We start from the raw sequence: 20593 nt of genomic DNA, 5'->3' as shown, positions 1-20593 counted from the left end.
CCGTTCCTCTGATAGGCTACAGGCCTAGTGCCTGTAGCCTATCAGAGGCCGGTGTAGGCGGCGAAATGACGTCATCGCGCCGCCTGAGCCGTACAGAGCGGGACACAGGCCGGAAGAGGCCTGCATTGCATCACTGACAGATGCATAAGGTAGGTATATGTGTTTAATGTTTTTATTATTTATAGTATACTGTGGCAAGAAGGGAGGTGGTGGCCCTATATACTAGCACAATATGGATTGGTACTATGGAGAAGAGGAGAAGCACTACGGGGGCCCTATATACTGACACATTATGGGGGGCACTACGGGGGCCCTATATACTGGCACAGTATCTATTCTGCGAATTGCAACAACAAAGCTAACTCCAGACTTTGATGCCTTAGCAAAAAAGGGAGACCAACAACACTGTTCCCACTAAAATTGAAGGTGAGTTATACATACTATGTTATGAAAGAAATACATTGCATAAAAGTTTTGTACAATATGCTTTTCTACCTTGAATTAAACTAAACCTTTAATGTTACGAAATTTACATTAAATTTATATTAATTCACACAAACGCCCCATCCATCTACTCTTGGTCCGGCTTCCGGATCCAAAATATGAACCCATTGTGGCCCACAAGTCAAAAAGTTTGCCCACCTCTGATATACACCATTGGTTTACAGACTCGTATTAATATATTCCCCGCTGGCATCCAATCTCCACAATTATTAAGAAGAGCATGCCTCTTAATATTTGTGGCACATCTGTGTAGGTCCGTGCACCAAAACAGATATCTACACCAGCAAGGGAGCTTAGGTAGATTTCCGTTAAAATTTATGCCAGTTTCATGGAGTTGATTACGTGGTGGACCACCTACACCGACCCCGCACCAACTTGTTACTTTGAAAAATGGTGAAAAGTGTCTAAAGTTGCTAAATTTTACACAAGTGAAGTGTGCACCACACTTTGCACCTTTTTGTCACCAGTTTTCTGGTGCAGAGGTAATGATAAATCAGTTTTTTTTAGACAGTTTCCACACCTGTGGATATTGCTTTATAAAGCATATGATTGCAAATTTTCACTACCCCTTGGAAGTCAATGGGTAAATCCACCGCAAATGCTTGGTCTTTCTGCAGGAGAAAATTCACACGGTAGGTTAATTTCCATGCAGAAAATTTCCACAGCAATTGGATGACTGCTACTTCACTGCAGTTTTTCCATCCTCAAATCTGGATGGAAAAATCTGCAGAAATTCCATCACATGTGGATGTATCCTTACATTTAAATGGTCACTAACTATTCACACGACGGTGCATAAATCACTAGTACAAGCAACCACAAGAAACTTTGTAATATGTCTTATCAGTGAGAAATGTCTCATGTTATCAGCTGTTTACCCCTTCCTCCACACTCCCCCTTGTTAATTACTTTTCACTTTTAAAAAAGTGCCTTAATTTGGTCCTAGACGGAAGCAGCTCCACAAGAGGATCATATTACATGTCAATGCAAGTCTATGAAGAGGGGACGGGTAAGGAGTGAGCGGGAGAGAAGAGACAAGCAGACTGCTGGAGATACATGATATAAACATCCCAGGTGCTTTATCCACAATTATACATATCAGTACTTCTCTCCATGATCTTATGGCTGCTTCCAAGTGCATATGAGAAGTTTAAGAAGCAGATTCTTCTCCACTTTCTGTGTGCAGTGGTTGGCAGACAGTCTCCACCAACCATCTTTGGGAGAACTGCAAACTAAACATTCGGCATGCACAAAGAAAAACTGCTAAAAAATGCCAGATACAAGTGATATAATAACCAGAAATGGTAACTGTACTATTAAGGCAAAGATTGTTGAAAGGTTAGATATGCTTTAAGATAGACCAACTCCAGATGTCCATGAACTTTTTCTGTAAAATTAATTATCACATCATTGCATAGCAGACCTCCATAGTCTCACTGTTCTAGACTTAGAGGCCCCTTGCCATGATTACAGACCTTAGTAAAGATCATTACACAGACCTGTGTTCTGTCTGATGATATATGCATGTTAGTGATTAAGTTATCCCTAAGTCAGCTTTTTTTCCAAACTGAACAACTCAAGGTTTACTTGTCTTTTTAGGCACTGAAATACTATGGTCACCCTCCTCTACACCCACTCCTACAATATGATATTTCGCTAGATGCGCTCACAATAGCAGTGTCAAATTGACCACAGACATATTGATTTGTATTTACACCTCATTTACCAGCTGTCCCTGATGTTTTCAGCAGATAGAAAGGATATAAAAAGCATGAAGCAGCAATAAAAGGAATTGAATCCACCTATAAAATAAGTGACTAATGATAAGTGAATGATTAAGGTCAAAGGGAATCGATCACGCCAGCTGTCCTTGATCATATGTGCAAGGTTACAAAACTCTCGAAGAGAACGGTAATGTGACTGCCAAACAGTCAATGGTTTACAATTTCAAAGGAAAAGGTTTTGCTGAAAGAAATCCTTCCAGGAAATGTATTACTGTACATTTCCTTATTTTTCTTACAGTAAATAAATAAAAGGAAATAAATTATATTCTGTAAGATTTATAAGTTAAGAGATACAGTTTTTAGAGGTTATAGATTCTGTCAGCCAGAGAATATATGGACATTAAATGATACAAAAAGATTGTTCCATTTTCTGACCGTTTTCCCAGTAATTAATCAATGGATTAGTATTCACAGAGTGCTGTCCACTTACCCACAGCATATCTGATCCTCTCTCCTGCAGGGTCAGCATGCTTCTCTCAGACGTAGCTGGTGAGGTCAGAACACTGGACTGCGGCCACTCATAAACTGCCTCAGCTTGATCGCCTTTGCTCTTCTTCCTCTTAATTATCTACACAATTACAATAAAAGCATATTTTAATATCACACAATACATGTTAAATACTAGATATCAATAATAATGATTAAAGGGGTTTTCCAGGAGTAAAATATCGATGACCTATCCTCTGGAAAGGTAATCAATATCTGATCGGTGAGGTTCCAACTTTCAGCACCGCGGTCGATCAGCTGTTTGAAGACCCTTGGCACTCCTGTGAGCGCAGCAGCCCCATTACTGCATCTAAGCCATGTTACCAATAATTGTGACATCACTAGCCTAGGAAGAAGTCAAAGCGCTCATGGGAGCTAGACCACCAGCAATCAGATACTGATGACCTATAATGAGGATAGGATATCAATATTCTAAAAAATATACAATAAATCTGATGACTTTTGCATGTGGCAAGATTGTATGTATGGAACCTGTGTGACGTAATCCCTACTATTTATTAAGGACCCACAGACACGTTGTGTGATGCTGTATGACACCATATTTCCCACATGAAGCACGGCTTTGTAAGATTGGCTTCACACTTTGGGGGAGATTTATCACCTTCCATGCCGTTTTTATGGAGTAAAAAAGTTGCACACCCAGCGTTTGCGACTTTTTAAACACCACTGGGACAAAACGTGGCATTTGTATGCCATCTTTGGCACTTTCTGAAAAGGTGGTGTGGCAATGGAGAGGCAGACCAGTGGGCCCAACATATTTATCTGCATCTACGTTAGTTTTCTGGTGTAAATGAAGACAGTAATCTACAGCAGACTGTCGTAGATTTTAGTTAAGAGGCATGGACTGCCAGAGAATGTGCATCATTTATGAAAAGGCCTGGGATAACAAGACAGATGCAGCACACGCTAGTCTTGATAAATCTTTTTTTTTTTTCACAAACACAAATGTTACATGCTGGCCAATAAGAAAGATACGGTAAATTAATGTGTGTGCATCTAGAATCTTGCTTTATTTGTGCCTGAAGAGGAATATATTAAGTGTGCGCGCCAGAGTACCTGCAAATCAACTTTTCTGCCAGCCTTTTGTCTAGCCCTACTTTGCACCTTCTTTTTTTGCAGGTCTTTTAGGCCTCATGCACACGACCGTTCCGTTTTTTTGCGGTCCGCAAATTGCGGATCCGCAAAACACAGAGGCCGGCCGTGTGCCTTCCGCAATTTGCGGAACGGAACAGGCGGCCCATTGTAGAAATGCCTATTCTTGTCCGCAAAACTGACAAGAATAGGACATGTTATTTTTTTTTTGCTGGGCCACGGAACGGAGCAACGAATGCGGACAGCACGCATCTTTTGTGGCCCCATTGAAGTGAATGGGTCTGCACCCAAGCCGCAAAAACTGCAGCTCGGATGCGGACCAGAACAACAGTCATGTGCATGAGGCCTTAGACATATGTTGGCACATGTTGCAGTCAAAAACTGTACCAGCTCAAAAGTGGTCTAAAATGTGCAATAAGATTCTGTTAGTAGAAATCCCTGGGGGAGATCTATCAAGAGTGGTGTAAAGAAAAACTGGTGCAGTTGCCAATAGGAACCAATCAAATTCTACCTTTCATTTTTCAGGACTCCTTTGGAAAATAAAAGGTGAAATCTGAATGGTTGCTATGGGCAACTTTTCCTTCACACCAGTTTTGATAACTCTCACCCAATGTGTTGCAAATAGGCATCTTGTGGTACACTGTGTCACAACTTTTCCTTCAGACCAAGACAACAACAAAAAGACACCCTTTTTAATACAAAATCACAGCTGTAGTCACATTTAACAATCTAAATACATACCGGTCATAAATTTGACACAATTTTCTGGAGCAAAATAAACCTATCTTAATATATCTGCCCCTGTGTTTTTGGCGTTTTTTTTTTTTTATCCCTTGACTTTTTTTTCAAATCACACCATGCTTTGGGTGCGGGGTTTTCAAGTGTTTTCTCATAGGCCCCTTTCACACGGGCGAGTATTCCGCGCGGATGCGATGCGTGAGTTGAACGCATTGCACCCGCACTGAATCCCGACCCATTTATTTCTATGTGCGTTGCGTGAAAATCGCAGCATGCTCTATTTTGTGCGTTTTTCACGTAACGCAGGCCCCATAGAAATGAATGGGGTTGCGTGAAAATCGCAAGCATCCGCAAGCAAGTGCAGATGCGGTGCGATTTTCGCGCACGGTTGCTAGGTGACGATCGGGATGGAGACCCGATCATTATTATTTTCCCCTATAACATGGTTATAAGGGAAAATAATAGCATTCTGAATACAGAATGCATAGTAAATTAGAGGGGTTAAAAAAAAAAATAATAATAATAATTTAACTCACCTTAATCCACTTGATCGCGCAGCCCGGCTTCTCTTCTGTCTCTTTCTTTGCTGTGTGCAGCAACAGGACCCGTGGTGACGTCACTCCGGTCATCACATGATCCATCACATGATCTTTTACCATGGTGATGGATCATGTGATTGGACCATGTGATGACCAGAGTGACGTCACCACAGGTCCTGTTACTGCACACAGCTAAGATGAAGACAGAAGGAGATGCTGGCCGCGCGATCAAGTGGATTAAGGTGAGTTAAATTATTTTTATTTATTTTTAACCCCTCCAGCCCTATTTTACTATGCATTCTGTATTCAGAATGCTATTATTTTCCCTTATAACCATGTTATAAGGGAAAATAATACAATCTACTGAACACCGATCCAAAGCCCGAACTTCTGTGAAGAAGTTCGGGTTTGGGTACCAAACATGCGCGATTTTTCTCACACGAGTGCAAAACGCATTACAATGTTTTGCACTTGCGCGGAAAAATCGCGCACGTTCCCTCAACGTACCCGCACCTTTTCCCGCAACGCCTGTCTGAAAGAGGCCCTAGAGTTCTCTAAGAGAAAAGTTTCTAAGAAAATGCAAGTAAAAATTGACTAAAAACACGACCGCAAAAGAATGCTTGTAAAAAATATGTGAATTTGATGGCTTTTTTACAAGCCAAAAAACCCCCACAAAATTGTAATCTGGAAGCACCGTAATACAATGTGATGGAACATTCCTTGATTTTTTTTTTCTCACGGATCCTGCATGTATTTATGAGAAAAATCCTCCATGTGATACATTTGAAAGGGTTTTCCAGGATTTTTTTTAATGATGACCTATCCTCTGGATAGGCCTTCAGTATCTGATCGGTGGGGGTCTGACACCTGGGACCCAAGCACAGAGACAACCACATTGTGTAGCAGCTGTGCTTGGTATCGCGTTCAACCCCATTCACTTCTATGGGGCTGAGCTGCTCCTAGTCCACGTGACACATGAATGTGTCCTCACTGGCCTCAGAAAAGCTGAGAGAAGGCCACGGCACTCACAGGGGCGCCGCTGCCTTCTCAAACTGCAGATCGGCAGGGGACCCGGGTCTCGGACCCCCACCAGTTAGATACTGATGACCTATCCATGAACATGTGATAGCAAACGAGACCTCGCTGATTCCCGCGATGCTAGACTTACAAGTAATGTTGCCCTGTACACGGCGGAGCGCCCTGTTTGCTGACATGCGCAGTAGCGCTGGATGGAAGCGAGCAGATAGTAGGCAGTGTGCTGAGGTATTCCACTATGATAACCTGTTAAAGGTAATGACATGGGTGCAATCGTTAGATATGCACAGTGAGCATTGAAATGTCTGCCCAATTGGATTGGTTTTTTGGACAGTAGGTACCTGCCCCTACACAGATGATTGGAGTAAACTACTGAGGGGAGGTATGTGTATTGTACTATTTATATGTGAGGTTATTTGGTTTATAATTATGCTTGACAAAGGTGGAGGGCAGCCGAAACGTTGCATTGTCTGTTTGTACATATGCTTTGAAGAACCCGAAATAAAGAAGATTATTGTAGATGCTGCTGTAACACTTTTTTTCTATCATCTGTTCTATGACCACGTTGGATCCGTGGTATTCGGTACAGCTGTTGCATTCCTTGATTGCTCTAAGGGACCTTTGTGTGCTGCTTCTACCCATTCTGGTTGTACTATCCTGAGGATAGGTCATCAGTAAGAAAATCTTAGAAAACCCCTTTAAGCTTTAAGACTGAAATTCTCTTTCATTTTCAACAATATGCAATCATTCAAGTCAAAGTTTTTGCAATAACATCTTGTAATGTCTGCAAATATTATATTTTATCATTAGAAATTGACAAAGTTAACAAGAATCAATACAATGAATGATCTACTGTACAGTATAGTGGATTAGAAACAGATATGTCCTCTCTTAACTAACTGCAATTGCAGGATTTTCTGAGCATACTTGATGCCAAGGTGCCTAAAATAGGAAACAAAAATAAGATTTTCCATATACTCACCTTGATCATTATGCTCTGAGCATATCTGCCACTGTTCAGGTCCTGTGCTACTCCTTCTGGTTACTGGTCAATGTAATTATAGATCATCCATAGGGCTTATGATAACCCAGCACAATACCATCGCTATGGATAATGTATGATTATAGGAGCTCCAGATGGGCTGCCGTGATCCTGGCATATATCTGCCATCGGGGGAGTCAGGAAGCCCCCATAAACATTAGATGGTCAGCTTATCTCCCCATGCATTGGTGCAAGATATATTATTGTGTATTGCTAAGGGCTCATGTACACCGTAGCTGTTTTAGTGGTCCACAAATTGCGGATCCCCAAAAAAAAAAATTTTCACTCCTTCACAAATATCCTTCACAAGTAACATGTTCTATTTTTTGGGCTACGGACTTACGGATGCAGACAGTACACGGATGTGCAGTCCGCATCTTTTGCAGCCCCATTGAGATGAATGGATCTGCATCCGATCCGCTAAAAATGCAGACCAGATGCGGACTAAAACCATGGTCGAGTGCATGAGCCCTAAGTGTAACCATAGTCATGTGCTGATCACTACTGTCCTACACTATGCTTAGAAACAAGGGATAAAGCTATTAGTGAGAAAGAAGCAGATGTCTTCACAGTGTTCAGGTTCTCTGTATGCAACCAGGACAAAGCAGAGAAATGCACGCACCTTTTGTACAATGGTTGTAGCCAGTTCCTCAATCAGTTCTTCCTTGTGCTCCCGCAAATAACAAGCCTCATTCTGTTTATCCTGAAGGGAAAGAGAACATTTATGAATAAGTCACTGCTTTATGAAATCTAGGACACAATACTAGATTAACCCACATCTCTCTCTAGGGCTTTGCAAGGTCATGAATTAATTCCTGGATATGAAATGCAGCTTCCAAAAACAAGACATTGCAGTCACTTAGAAGAACGCACACAAAGGCCTTTTTCACAAGGTCAGTATTTGGTCAGTATTTTTGCATCAGTATTTGTAAGCCAAAACCAGGAGTGGGTCCAAAACACGGGAGAGGCACAAATATTTCTATGATAGCTTTTCTCTGTAGGTTCCACTTCTGGTTTTAGCTTACAAATACTGACCAAATACTGAGCGTGTGAAACAGGCCAAAGACTGGTTTACAGCATTATTAAACGCTTGTAAAAACAAACAAAAAAAAACGCCACATTTCTCTAAGGATCACTTTTGCAGGAGTCTGCATTGTCTTAATTTGAGTCAAATTTATAAATTTTGCATGCTGCTTGATAATTTTGCATCAGTTTTTTCTGTAATTGCACTCTGTGCAGATTCAATCAGTTTTTGATGCATTTTTCACTCACATGAAGAAAAACTGAAGAATAAGGGTACTTTCACACTAGCGTTTTCCTTTTCAGGCATAGAGTTCCGTCAAAAGGGCTCTATACCGGAAATAACTGATCAGTCATATCCCCATGCATTCTGAATAGAGAGTAATCCGTTCAGGATGCATCAGGATGTCTTCAGTTCAGTCATTTTGACTGATCAGGCAAAAGAGAATGCTACGGTTTTATCTCCGGCGAAAAAAAACTGAAGACTTGCCGGAATGCCAGATCCGCCATTTTTCCCCATAGGAATGTATTCGTGCCGGATCCGGCATTCAAAATACCAGAATGCCGGATCCGTCCTTCCGGTCTGCGCATGCGCAGACTGGTAAAAATTTGAAAAAAGATACAAGACGGATCCGTCTGTCCGCAAGACAAGCGGAGAGACAGATCCGTTCTTGCAATGCATTTGTGAGACGGATCTGCATCCGGATGCGTCTCACAAATGCTTTCAGTCACATCCAGATCGGCGGATCAGGCAGGCAGTTCCGACGACGGAACTGCTTGCCGGATCACACTGCCGCAAGTGTGAAAGTAGATTAACAATCTGCATCTCCAAGGAACCATCAGTGAAAAATGCATTGCATCCGGATGCCTTCCGTTTTTCACAGACGCCCCATTTATTTCTGTGGAGCCAGGATTGCATGAAATACCCTCAATATAGAACATTCTGCGATTTTTTTCAGAAATTTGCCTAAGGGCTCATGCACATGGCTATTGCCTGCGAATTGCAGATCCGCAAAACACGGCTACCGGCCATGTGCATTCCGCATTTTGCGGAACGGAACTTCCTGCTCTCTGTAGAAAAGTCCTATTCTTGTATGTAAAATGGACAAGAATAGGACATGTTCTATTTTTTTGCAGGGATGCAGAATGAACATATGGATGTGAACAGCACATGGTGTGTTGTCCGCATCTTTTGCGGCCCCATTGAAGTGAATGGGTCTGCATCCGACTCGCAAAAAATGGGGATCAGACGCAGAAAAATAATACGATTTGTGTGCATGAGACCTAAGTCTAATATTTCTGTCTTGAGATGTGACTCCACTGTCTACGCCACCTTCTTAGTGGGGTTGTCTCATCATGGCCAATGGGGGCATATCGCTAGGATATGCCCCCATTGTCTTATAGGTGCAGTCCCATCCTATATCGAGAACGGGGCTCCGCAAGTGAAGGAGGGCGCACTGCACATGCGCAGCCGCCCTGCACATGCGCAGCCGCCCTTCATTCATTTTCTGTGGGGCCAGCAAAAATAGCCGAGCGCTGTCTCAGCTATTTCCATCAGCCCCATAAAAATGAATGGGAGTGGTATGCTCCCATTCACTTCTATGGGGAACCGGCTAGGTGGTGGCCGGACCGGAGTCCTCCATCCACGACCTTGCGGGGCTCCGTTCTTGATATAGGTGCGGGTCCCAGTAAGACAATGGGGGCATATCCTAGCGATATGCCCCCATTGTCCATGATAAGACAACCCCTTTAAGGGAGTAAGAATTTTTGTGACTTTATAAAGGTCTCAAATGACAAATCTGGCTTAAAGGGGTTGTCCGGGTTCAACTCCCCATTTTCACCTCTCTGGCCCCCCTGATATAAGCATTGGTGCATTTCATGCTCCGACGCTGAATTGCGCAGGGCAAAGGCTTTTTTTTTAGATCCGGTGACGCACCGAGCTCGCCATGGACAAGGGCTGTTTGTTTATATTTTTACACCTCTAGGCAGAGGCTTCTGCCTAGCAGTGAGCCCGGTGATGATACCAGCACTAATGGGTGGGCTTTACTGCTGCCCTAGCCTGTAAAACGGCTAGGGCAGTGCTAAAGTTTGCCCATCAGTGCCAGTGACACTGCTAAACGGAAGTCTCTGCCTAGCAGTGTAAAAAAATATAAACAAACAGCCCTTGCCCATGGCGAGCCCGGTGCGATAGAAACATGGAAAAAAAAGTAATAAATCAGCAAAAAATCTATAAAAATATGCTTAACATAAAAACTAGATTTAAACAATATGTGATTTTCCAATGACACATTCCCTGTAAAGTGCATCATAAGGGCTGTATGACAGTGGCTGAGGGTCGGCCAGATCATCGTTAACAAGCTTTCGTAGGAATGCTCATTAGTGATGATCTGCCTGTGTAAAGGTGCCGCCGATTACCCAATGAACAAGCAAATGCTTGTCATCGGGTAATTGCATCTTCTATGTGGTCACACATATCATCGTAGATCATGCTCTGCTGCCAGCAAATTATGATTTTGTATGGGGACGAGCAATGGCATTAGGGATAGCTCCTCCGGGGGTGGACTGGCCATAGACCCTACAGGGAAACTTCCCGGTGAGCCTTCCTCATGGCTGCCAGCCATGGTAAGTAATGATCTGATGCTCCCCTTCTGAATTCAACTGTATTGCCATTCTAAGGGAACTTGAGTAGGAGGGCAGAACATGGCAGCTGACACTGGCTACCACAGAGGGGCAGCTTCTAGAGAGGTATTTTGTGCAGCTGTGGCAGTATTTAGTGAAGCACTGTGATACAGAGCTCTGCCGGGGCGGTATAATGTGCCACAATATGGCATTGCTGTCCGCGCCTACTTGTGTTGTCCCTCCCTTTTCTTAATTTGTACCCAACTATAAAATGGGGCCACTTTAAGGTTTTTTTCCAGGGTCACTTTAAGTTCTCAGCCTGCCCCTGGCTCTTCCCCATACTGTCTAGGAGATCGTTGAATGTAATAGCAGCGCTCTCCTTCACTGACGAGCAGGCGATTGTCGGAAACAATCGATATCTACATTTACCAGTCCTGGATAATCAATAATTAGTTTCATTGCCCCTGTGTCCCGCCTCCTGCCAATCCCTAGTATCCTTATTTATTACACATATTCTTCATTTCCATTCGTCGCCATATCTTTCCCACACTTCTTAGTGCAGGGTTGTATTACTAGTAGGTTGTATTAGACTATTTATGTATGTCTAGTAATCATATTACCTTTAATAACCACATATTTTCTAGTTAAAGCACGTTGTCACCTTGAATACTGAATTTCAAGATCACCTTACAGTAACATATGGACAGGTCATTTTAGAAAACAAGGTTCCTTTGGAAATCTCATTAATACAGTAGTTGATTTTTGTATTTTAAAGGAGAAAAAAAAAACAGGATTCTCAGAAAACAGTAAAACTGTTATTGCATTCTCTGCAATCCAGTGTCCAATACCGCAGGTATTGGTTTTTGAAATTAATTGTCTGCCTGAAGGTTGAAGAGATCACTGGCATTCATATTCATCGAGGGTAGAGGTTGCCATGACAACTGAGAATACTAAGGTACAGTAATACTAATCAGGTGAAAGTACGAGATAGCAGCAAACAAAAAGCCAAATAGTCACAACGTATTGTAGGCAAAATGTAGTTCTTTTAATAAAATTAAATTTGCCAACCCAATCTGTAGTCCTAGCCCTATCCACTAAACTGAAAGTAAAATCATAGTAGAATGGTCCATATATAATACTTTTTTTTATACTGTTCTCATCATGTTAATGGACTCCATTTAATGTATACAGTGGGAAAAGATCCAGATGTATGGAGATAATGGCAGCCTGTGACAGATGTATGTGTTAAAAACATATACTGCAGGATATCATTTTTACTGGATACCCTCATATAGTGTTGTCTACTACAATATTCAACACATTATACTGATATATACAGTCCAGGACTCTCTTTTGGCCTCTTCTGGGCTAATGCAAGCCTACGACTACACTCAAAGTGTATGCCAGGATCTTTCCTGGCGTACATGAAAAGCGGACACCACAAGACATGGTGTGAACACAGTATTACAATATGTTTATGTACGATATAGAAAAATTTGACTCCGATCTGCACTAAAGCTTTAAAGGTTAGAGAGCTCCAGATCTCTTGGTTTCCTTCATAGAACTGTAGAGTTAAACAATTCTGTCTGCCTGCAGCAACCACCAAGAGTTCACTGTAGTTAGATATATACAGCTCCCATCCATCTCACTGCTAGACTGCTAGCTAAATAGATCTGTATGCCCCCAGGCGGCAGCTGTAGATTGAATGATATCATTTAATGCTAGGTACAGCGGACCCCTCATTTGGTTTGGCCAGTGATGGTTGTTCTCTACGGGCTTTGTATGGTTTGGACTTTTTTAGATCTAAGGTCTCCCTTTTACATTTGGTTGACAAAAAGTAGTAACGGGGAATGGTTATTAAAGTAGTTTTCTGGGACTTAGATATTGATGGCCTGTCCTCAGGACAGAGTAGATGGGGCTCAACATCCACAGTGAACTGAAGGCTTTGTGGTTTCTGACCCTGGGGTACTGTAGCTCAGCTCCCATTCACTTTGTGACCATCACGGCCATTACAAAGTGGACGTAAACTTCTGTTTCTGGCTCTGTTCACTCTATAGTTTCTGGTGGCTGCTTGTGGGCTGTCGGACCCCACCAATCTGATATTGATGACCTGTCCTGAAGGTAAGCCAGCACCTCGGTCTAAGTAACTTTAAAGACTTCTATAGTGATCCATGTTACTTGCTGAGGTTAGAGATATCTGTACTGTACATATAAACCCACTTCCTAGTAAGACATATAAGGGCTGTTTCACACGAGCGGATGCCGTGCGTGGCATCTGCTCTGTGAAAGAGTGCCAAGACCCGATGCAGACTGCAGAGGCACGGAGCATTAACATGATTGATAATGCTCTGTGCCTCTCTGTGATCTCTTTACTACGAAATCACGATGACAACTTTATCTCACTGTGATTTCGTAGTAAAGAGATCACAGAGAGGCACAGAGCATTATCAGTCATGTTAATGCTCCGTGCCTCTGCAGTCTGCATCGGGTCTTGGCTGTCATTCACGGAGCGGATGTCACGCACGGCATCCGCTCGTGTGAAACAGCCCTATGGGTACATTTACATGCACTGTTTGCAGTGTTTATTTTTTCTGTAAATCCCAGGAAGACTCTCATCACATATGCATATACCACATTGTTCTTAATGGTACCTTTAGCCAATATTTACTGTGACATTCCCCGCAAGCGTTACACTGACAAATCTACATCTATATCATGTGATAATGGAAATGGTTCTTAAATTTCTACTTCCCGCATGAGGAATAAGCTCCTATTGCATGCAGTTGCCAGAATTAAATCAATTCAATTTTTCTACCCTTCACTTGGTGCACTAATGGCTGGAGTACAGTTTACATAGTCTATGAATGAAATTTGTCTCTGCCCAGTTTTACAATATACTGTGAAGCAGAAAATAAGTTCTGGGGTAGAATATATTAGAAAACACACGTGTCACTGCCTGGGGACATAGCATGAAATAAAGTTTCAATGGTTATTAAATATACTGAACATAATAACTTCTCATCAATGCTTTTTCTACCATATATTCCATTACATTATATTCTATTACAGTGCAACCCATCAAAATGTTCAAACCTGTGATCTCAATTTAATGTAGACAATGTAAAGTGATCTTACATGAGAGGCACTTCTAAACCAAGAACAAAGGACCTCCAACCCCATGTTCCCCAAAACTGTGGGGGTCCTGAGAGCCATCAATGTTCCGGCATTTATGGCATATCAAACTCACATGCCATAAATGTATTTTGTGATAAAACACAGGCACAGATGTACACATAGTTGACAACAGTGTTGAATTTGCATGGACTGTCCCTAATTTTCAGATTCAGTCCCAGCAAATGTAGGCTGTCCCTGTGTGAAAAATGGGTGAGGATTATGTCATCCTCACCCATAACTGGACTTTTCTGGTGTATTTGACCATTTCTGGGGCGGGGCTTACATGCCCTGAATTTACTTAAGTATAACCATATATGCGCCGACAAGTGTGCTAACAAGACGCTAGGTGATAGGGGATAACTGATCACTGGAAGTCAGATTGATGGGAGCCCCCACCGATCTCGAGATCTATTGGCTATTTCCAGCGGTCCCAATGGAGCAGCAGGGCTCAGATTAGGGGAACAGTATCTTGTTCTCGGGATCAGTGCGAGTTCCAGTGATTGGACCCCCACTGATCAGTTAGTTAACCCTTATCCTGTGGATAGGACATAACTTGTAAGCCTGGCAAAACCTATTTAATACACTGAGCGGTAGCAGCCTATCAAGAAATGTCCACTAGACAACTGTAACAAATATCACAAATGTGAGGGCCACAACAGGGTGATATCTGACTTTCCAGGTCCACTCACTGGGTCTTATCTAGGAACAGAAATACTCTAAAAACAGGCATTTTTCAAGTACTGAATGTTGGTTTTGTGAGTCCATGTGATGTACGTGAGTGGGAGACCATGTACTGACCTAAAGGGGTTGTCCAGGATTTTGATACTGATGGTGCTCAGGATAGGCCATCAATATCAGATTGGTCGGAGACCGACAATCCAGACCTGATCAGCTGTTTAGTTGTAGCTCCGGTGCAAGGAACTGAGCTGCTGTTACCAGCTCTATCCAGTACACAACGGTACACAATGGATGGAGCTTTGCAGACCAGGGGTAAAAGGCGTTCAGCTCCTGCCAATGTGATATCGGTGGCTTATCCTGCGGACAGGCCATCAATATCAAATTCGTGGGCAACCCCTTTAAGTGGTTTACATACAACAGTAATCACTCCAGTGGCTGCCAAAGGGAGGAAAAAAATATCAAACATGGTATGGAAAGCCCTCTTGTTCTTTAAAAATAAGAGGGCTAAATAATAAAACAGAATATATCCTGGAGAACCCTTTAGTCCTTAATCTTACTTTAAAGCAAACCAATCAGGTGATTTATGCTGCCCTATCTGGGAGCAGGATATAATAGAGGGAGAGAAGCTGAGCTCTGTGATATAAAGGTTTATAGGCTTTGGAGAAGGATTTCTGAGGAAAAAACAATAGTTCCTAGGAGAGACGGTGAGAGTCCCGAAAATCCTGCCCACACACGGTGATTGACAGCCTTCTGTGTGCACACCTTGATAAAGAAATGTATCATGCTTTGTTTGGGTATCATAATCAGGACTCTCACTGTCTCTCCTAAGAGTCCTGCAAAGATCTACTATACTTTACTCATATATACCTGTGTATCACAGGAACTCGGCTTGCCTCTCTCCCTCCCAGCATAAATTACCTGATAGGTTCACTTTAAGGTAAAATGAAAAGTTAAAAGCATTCAAGAATAATTTCAATACCTTGGCTGATATCGCCTCCCTCTCTATGTCACCGACTGAAGTGAATGCTGCTGTAAGTAGACACTTCAGCACCACTTAAAGGGAACCTGTCATGTGGATATTTGAATATAATCTAACTAATTATATACAATCATTAACTACTAAGAAGTGCCTTAGATCTATTCACTTACTGGTGTGACAGATGGTTACCTCATAATATACACACAAAGATGCCACATGCTAATGAGCTGATTTGAGTCCAGCGTGATGTCATTGAGTCCAGCGTATATTTAATTCAGAGCTATAGCCACTCCCGTGCCCACCTGCTGCTGATTCATATGGTAAATAACTGTCAATCAGCAGCAGGTAGGCGGGGAGAGTCAGGAGCTCATGAATATTCAGGACTCATCATTATCAGCTGGAGCTTTTCAATACAAGATGTTGGCAGATTGACTGGGTCAATTAAAGAAAGTGACCCAGCATTGTGCTAAGAGAATCAGTCACTTATTTATGTTGCTCTTAGTTAGGACACCATAAAACTGGTGACAGGTTCCCTTTAAAAGGGTTGTCTCACTTCAGCATTTGGCAGTTATCATATAGAGAAAGTTAATACAAGACACTTACTAATGTACTGTGATTGTCCATATTGCCTCCTTTGCTGGTGTTGGAAGCCCAACATTTTATTGACTCCTTACTTCAGGCCTTTACAGCAAAATTGAATTGGGCCGTAAATATCTAAGGCTTATATTAGACGAGTAGATTATCCAGGCTTCCTTACCGACAATCACCTGCTCTTTCATGCAGTGATCTCCTCCACAGTATGGGGAGTAGCCATTGCTAATGCAATTACTTATCCGAATACTGAATCGTTATTTGCCGGCAAACAATGATATTTAAATCTGCTGAAAGATTCCAATTACATGATGAACAAGTAACTCTCCCACAAAGCAATCGCTGTGGACAAGTCTTATCTGCTCAACAGACAATAGACACTGCTATTTTATCTGGGAAATCGAGAATCACCATGCCTGGGAAACAATAGAGGACTTATCTCCTAAGGAGCACACCTGTGAACACATGATTGATGATGCTTCCAGTCCTGGGGGGGGCCATGGCCTGCGGAAACCTGTTGTTCCAGTCTGTTTGACCTTTAGGGCTCATTCACACACAGTATTTATGTGTCCGCATCCGTTCCGCAATTTTGTAGAACAGGTGCGGAGTCGGACGCATTGATTTCAATGGGGCCGCAAAAGATGCGGACCGCACACCGTGTACAGTTCGCATCCGTACTTCTGTTCTGCGGCCCCGCAAAAAATATAGAGCATGTCCTATTCTTGTCCACAATTGCATTTCTATCATAGGGCTGGCCTGTGCGTTCTGCAAAATTCAGTGTTTTGTGGATCTGCAATTTGCGGACCACAAAACACATACGGTCGTCTGAATGAGCCCTTAGAGGAAGGAGAGCTTCAAGGATGCCACCTACAGTAAGGTGTTAACCTCTAGAAAGATTTTCAGCAGTTTTTGACCTACAGGGTTAAGTTCCAGTGTATCTGCAGATTATCTTGCTTTCAGTTTCACAGTGAACCCGTCATGTTGCTGCTCGGACAGCTGGATGTATAACCCTTATTTCTGAATTCCTGACGGCTTAATATAACTAAATTCTTATCAAACTGATACGAATATGGCTTAAATGAGTGATTAAAAGTTCAAAGATAAGGACTATACATAGCCACCAGAACAACAAAATGATGGGTCCAGTGGGAAACTAAAAGCAAAATGCTCTGCAGATAGACTAAAACGTAACCCTGTAGGACAACTGCTGAAAATTTTTAATGAAAATTTTTTTTAGCCCAAAATGAGTAAAATGCAATAATAAAAAAATGCATCCAGGAGGTGTTCATAGCCTTTAAGTCTTAAGTTCAGTGATACTTGTGATGTGTTTCCTAGCTGTTAGCAATTTCTGGGACACATACAGCATTATATACATATAATAAAATAGACAAATATAATGCACACAGACTAAAATGCTTATTAAAAACTGAGGTTCTAAACATCAAAAAGAGGTGTTAAAACAAATTAATTTTTCAAAAAGGGCAGTAGGTCTTACTTCCTTGTACATGAGCCATTAAAAAGACAAACACACTTACAAACAGCTTACCAAGCTATCACTGTATGACTCGGCCTTGGCAATCGCTTCTTCTACAGCCTCTTCTGCTACACGTAAGGCCACTGAAAGGGTGTCCATCATACTATGTCCTGAAAGTAATATGTCACTTTCATAAATACCACATAGTTTAGTAATTCAATTTATATATATATATATATATATTCATATTCATATATCTGGACTGCATTCCTCAAGAGACTCATGCACGCCAATAAAACTAACGCATTTTGCATCTGGACAAGCTTGTGATCCCTTTAGGGCTTGTTCACATCACCGTTATGGATTCCGTCATTGTTATGATGGAAAATAGCGGAATCCATAAGACTGAAATCAAAACGGTAGCCTTTAAGAGGCATTCCGTTTTGCTTTCCGTCATAATAGAAGTCAATGGGCAAGCATAACAGGACTTTGTTTTCCGTCTTGCATAACGGAAACCAGAACGGACGACCGTTATTATTGGCCATAGGCTTCTATTATGCCGATCAAAACGGAACGCCTCTTAAAGCTTCTGTTTTGACTTCCGTCTTTTGGATTCCGTTATAACCATGTTACGGAATCCATAACGGTGATGTAAACAAGCCCTTACTATTCACTTTTGACAGGGGTCTATCAAGGCACAAAGAAGGAATGCAGATTGCACTCTGAAACGTATTGCAACATTTTAAAACTCAAGGTCACAGCTAATTTGTAAAAATCATTTTGTTTTATGTCATAGGTGCCCATAGTCTTTAATGGTTAATGATTACGGTTACAAAATTAATTTTACAGTATTATGCATATTTATAGTAAATATATTGAGCTTGTGTGCTCCCAAAAAGCAGAAATATACCATATGTGGCATTGGGATATCAAGTCAATACCGATCTTTCAATTCCTCATGGGCATCTGACACAAATCATTGTAAATGTTACCTTGTGTCTGCCTGTAGAACGTTGAGTCACTCCCACAAATACTTCCTTCATTTTCTAAGCTTTCATCAATGAAACTTCCCTCTGAAAAGAAATAAATGACATTCATTTCAGACACAAAAATAAGGACTATACCCCATTTAGCCGCTGGTTCTGTGCATTCCTCTGTAAATGTAGAAAATATAGGATAGTATATATGACCATCCTAGGAGTGACCAAACTTTTTTCACACTTTGTTTATTCATAGCGCTATGAGGTGTTACCTGTCGATTACAATTTTATTTGGCCACCAGTGCCTTAACCCAATAGACATGGTCAATCACTTTGGAGAAACACCTAAGAACGTAACTTACTTACCTTCTGCTGCTCCTGAGATATCTGTCCCTGCCAGCTGCTCTGATCTTTCATCTGACACACACTGGGATGCCAGGCAGCACATTCCAATCAGTCAGGAAGTCCTGCTGGATGGCTCCTGCACACTCCATATCAGTATGGAGGAGGATTTTGGCTGGCTTAGTGCAATGCATTGTCAATAATTCTCCATATGCAGCTGGTATCTTTAAAGAGCACTAGTATCCTGCTGCTTCTAAAGCATCACACTCAGCCACCCAGAATCCTACCCTGTACTGATGAGGTGCAAACACCCCAAAATAACTGTCTATGGATGGGTATTTGGCTGGGCTATTTCCCTTTGTCATGTCCCAAGGCTTCTTAAAAAATTGGACGTTGACTCATAGGAAACCAGAAGGTGGCACTGAGAGATGGTTCTCTTTCCCTAAGAGATACCTCTTTGCATATTATTTTCCCATGAAGCACTGTCAAAAAGTCTTCTTACTAGCTGGTCTCTTTAAGTAGATTCTGTACCCTGCCTAAGCTAAACAGGCAAGATAACCTTTACAAAAATACCAGCACATATATGCCATCTTCTGTTACACTGTTCAAAAATTCTGCCCTGACATTCCTAGGAACACACTAGTACAGAAGTCATCATCTGAGAACAGAAGATAAGTATCAAGTATTTTAAAGGGGGTTGTCTGGGAAAAAAATATGATGACCTATTCTCAGGATAGGTCATCAAACATTAGATCTGCGGGGGTCTGAAATCCAGGAACCCTGATGATCAGGGCCCTCCATGGGCACAGCGGCCTCTTCCTAGGCCAGTGACGTCACCACAGATCGGTCACGTGGCCTAGTTGCAGCTACAGCCCCATTCAAGTCAATGGGGCTGTGCTGCAATACCAAGCACAGCTACTAAACAATGTACAGCACTGTGCTTGGTAAGCTGTCAGAGGCCACAGTGCTCAGTGGAGCTCCAGTGTGCGCAGTGTCTTCCTGAAACAGCTGATCCGCGGGCGTTCCAGGACTCGGACCCCTGCCAATGTGATAATGATGACCTATCTAAATATATGTCATTATCTTGGACTAACACTTTTTGATGATATTAAAAGGGTTGTTGTTTGTCTTTTACGGCAGTCAAAGAAACGGCACATATCCATGTCATGTGTGGAATGTTTGCATATAATCACGGGAGATTTTTTTCACCACCCCCATACTGGAAGGACATACAAAATTCTAGTTTTTTTTTTACCTGCGATTCAGCTAATGTAGTATATATGATCAAGTGCCCATGTGCCTTGGCTTACATAGGGGAACGATACAATCATTATGGATCGTATATGTAAACACAAGTCGTGGGAGATGGAGGTCAGTGTATTGAATGGAGCTTACAGAGTTTAATAGAAGAGGTTATATGCAGATATTAATGTCTAAAAACAAGGTCATAAAGTCAGTTTATGTGTGTTGCTCACCCCCCCCCCCCCCAGTTTTC

General features: G+C 42.0%; 1 protein-coding gene across 1 annotated transcript in view; it reads right to left on the bottom strand.

Moving 5' to 3' along the window:
* LOC121002015 (myosin VIIA and Rab interacting protein) overlaps positions 1-20593 on the bottom strand; it is a 642833-nt gene that overhangs the window by 140350 nt on the left and 481890 nt on the right. The window contains exons 5-8 of the mRNA XM_040433314.1: positions 18769-18849; positions 17849-17946; positions 7864-7944; positions 2719-2856 (exon numbers count right to left, since the gene is read on the bottom strand). Coding sequence (XP_040289248.1) covers positions 2719-2856; positions 7864-7944; positions 17849-17946; positions 18769-18849 — 398 coding nt within the window. The remainder of the gene's footprint in view (positions 1-2718; positions 2857-7863; positions 7945-17848; positions 17947-18768; positions 18850-20593) is intronic.

The sequence above is a fragment of the Bufo bufo genome, chromosome 5 (assembly GCF_905171765.1).
Source record: "Bufo bufo chromosome 5, aBufBuf1.1, whole genome shotgun sequence".
NCBI lineage: Eukaryota > Metazoa > Chordata > Amphibia > Anura > Bufonidae > Bufo > Bufo bufo.
Note: the sequence above shows the minus strand (reverse complement) of the source record. Positions and strands in the feature narration are given on the sequence as shown.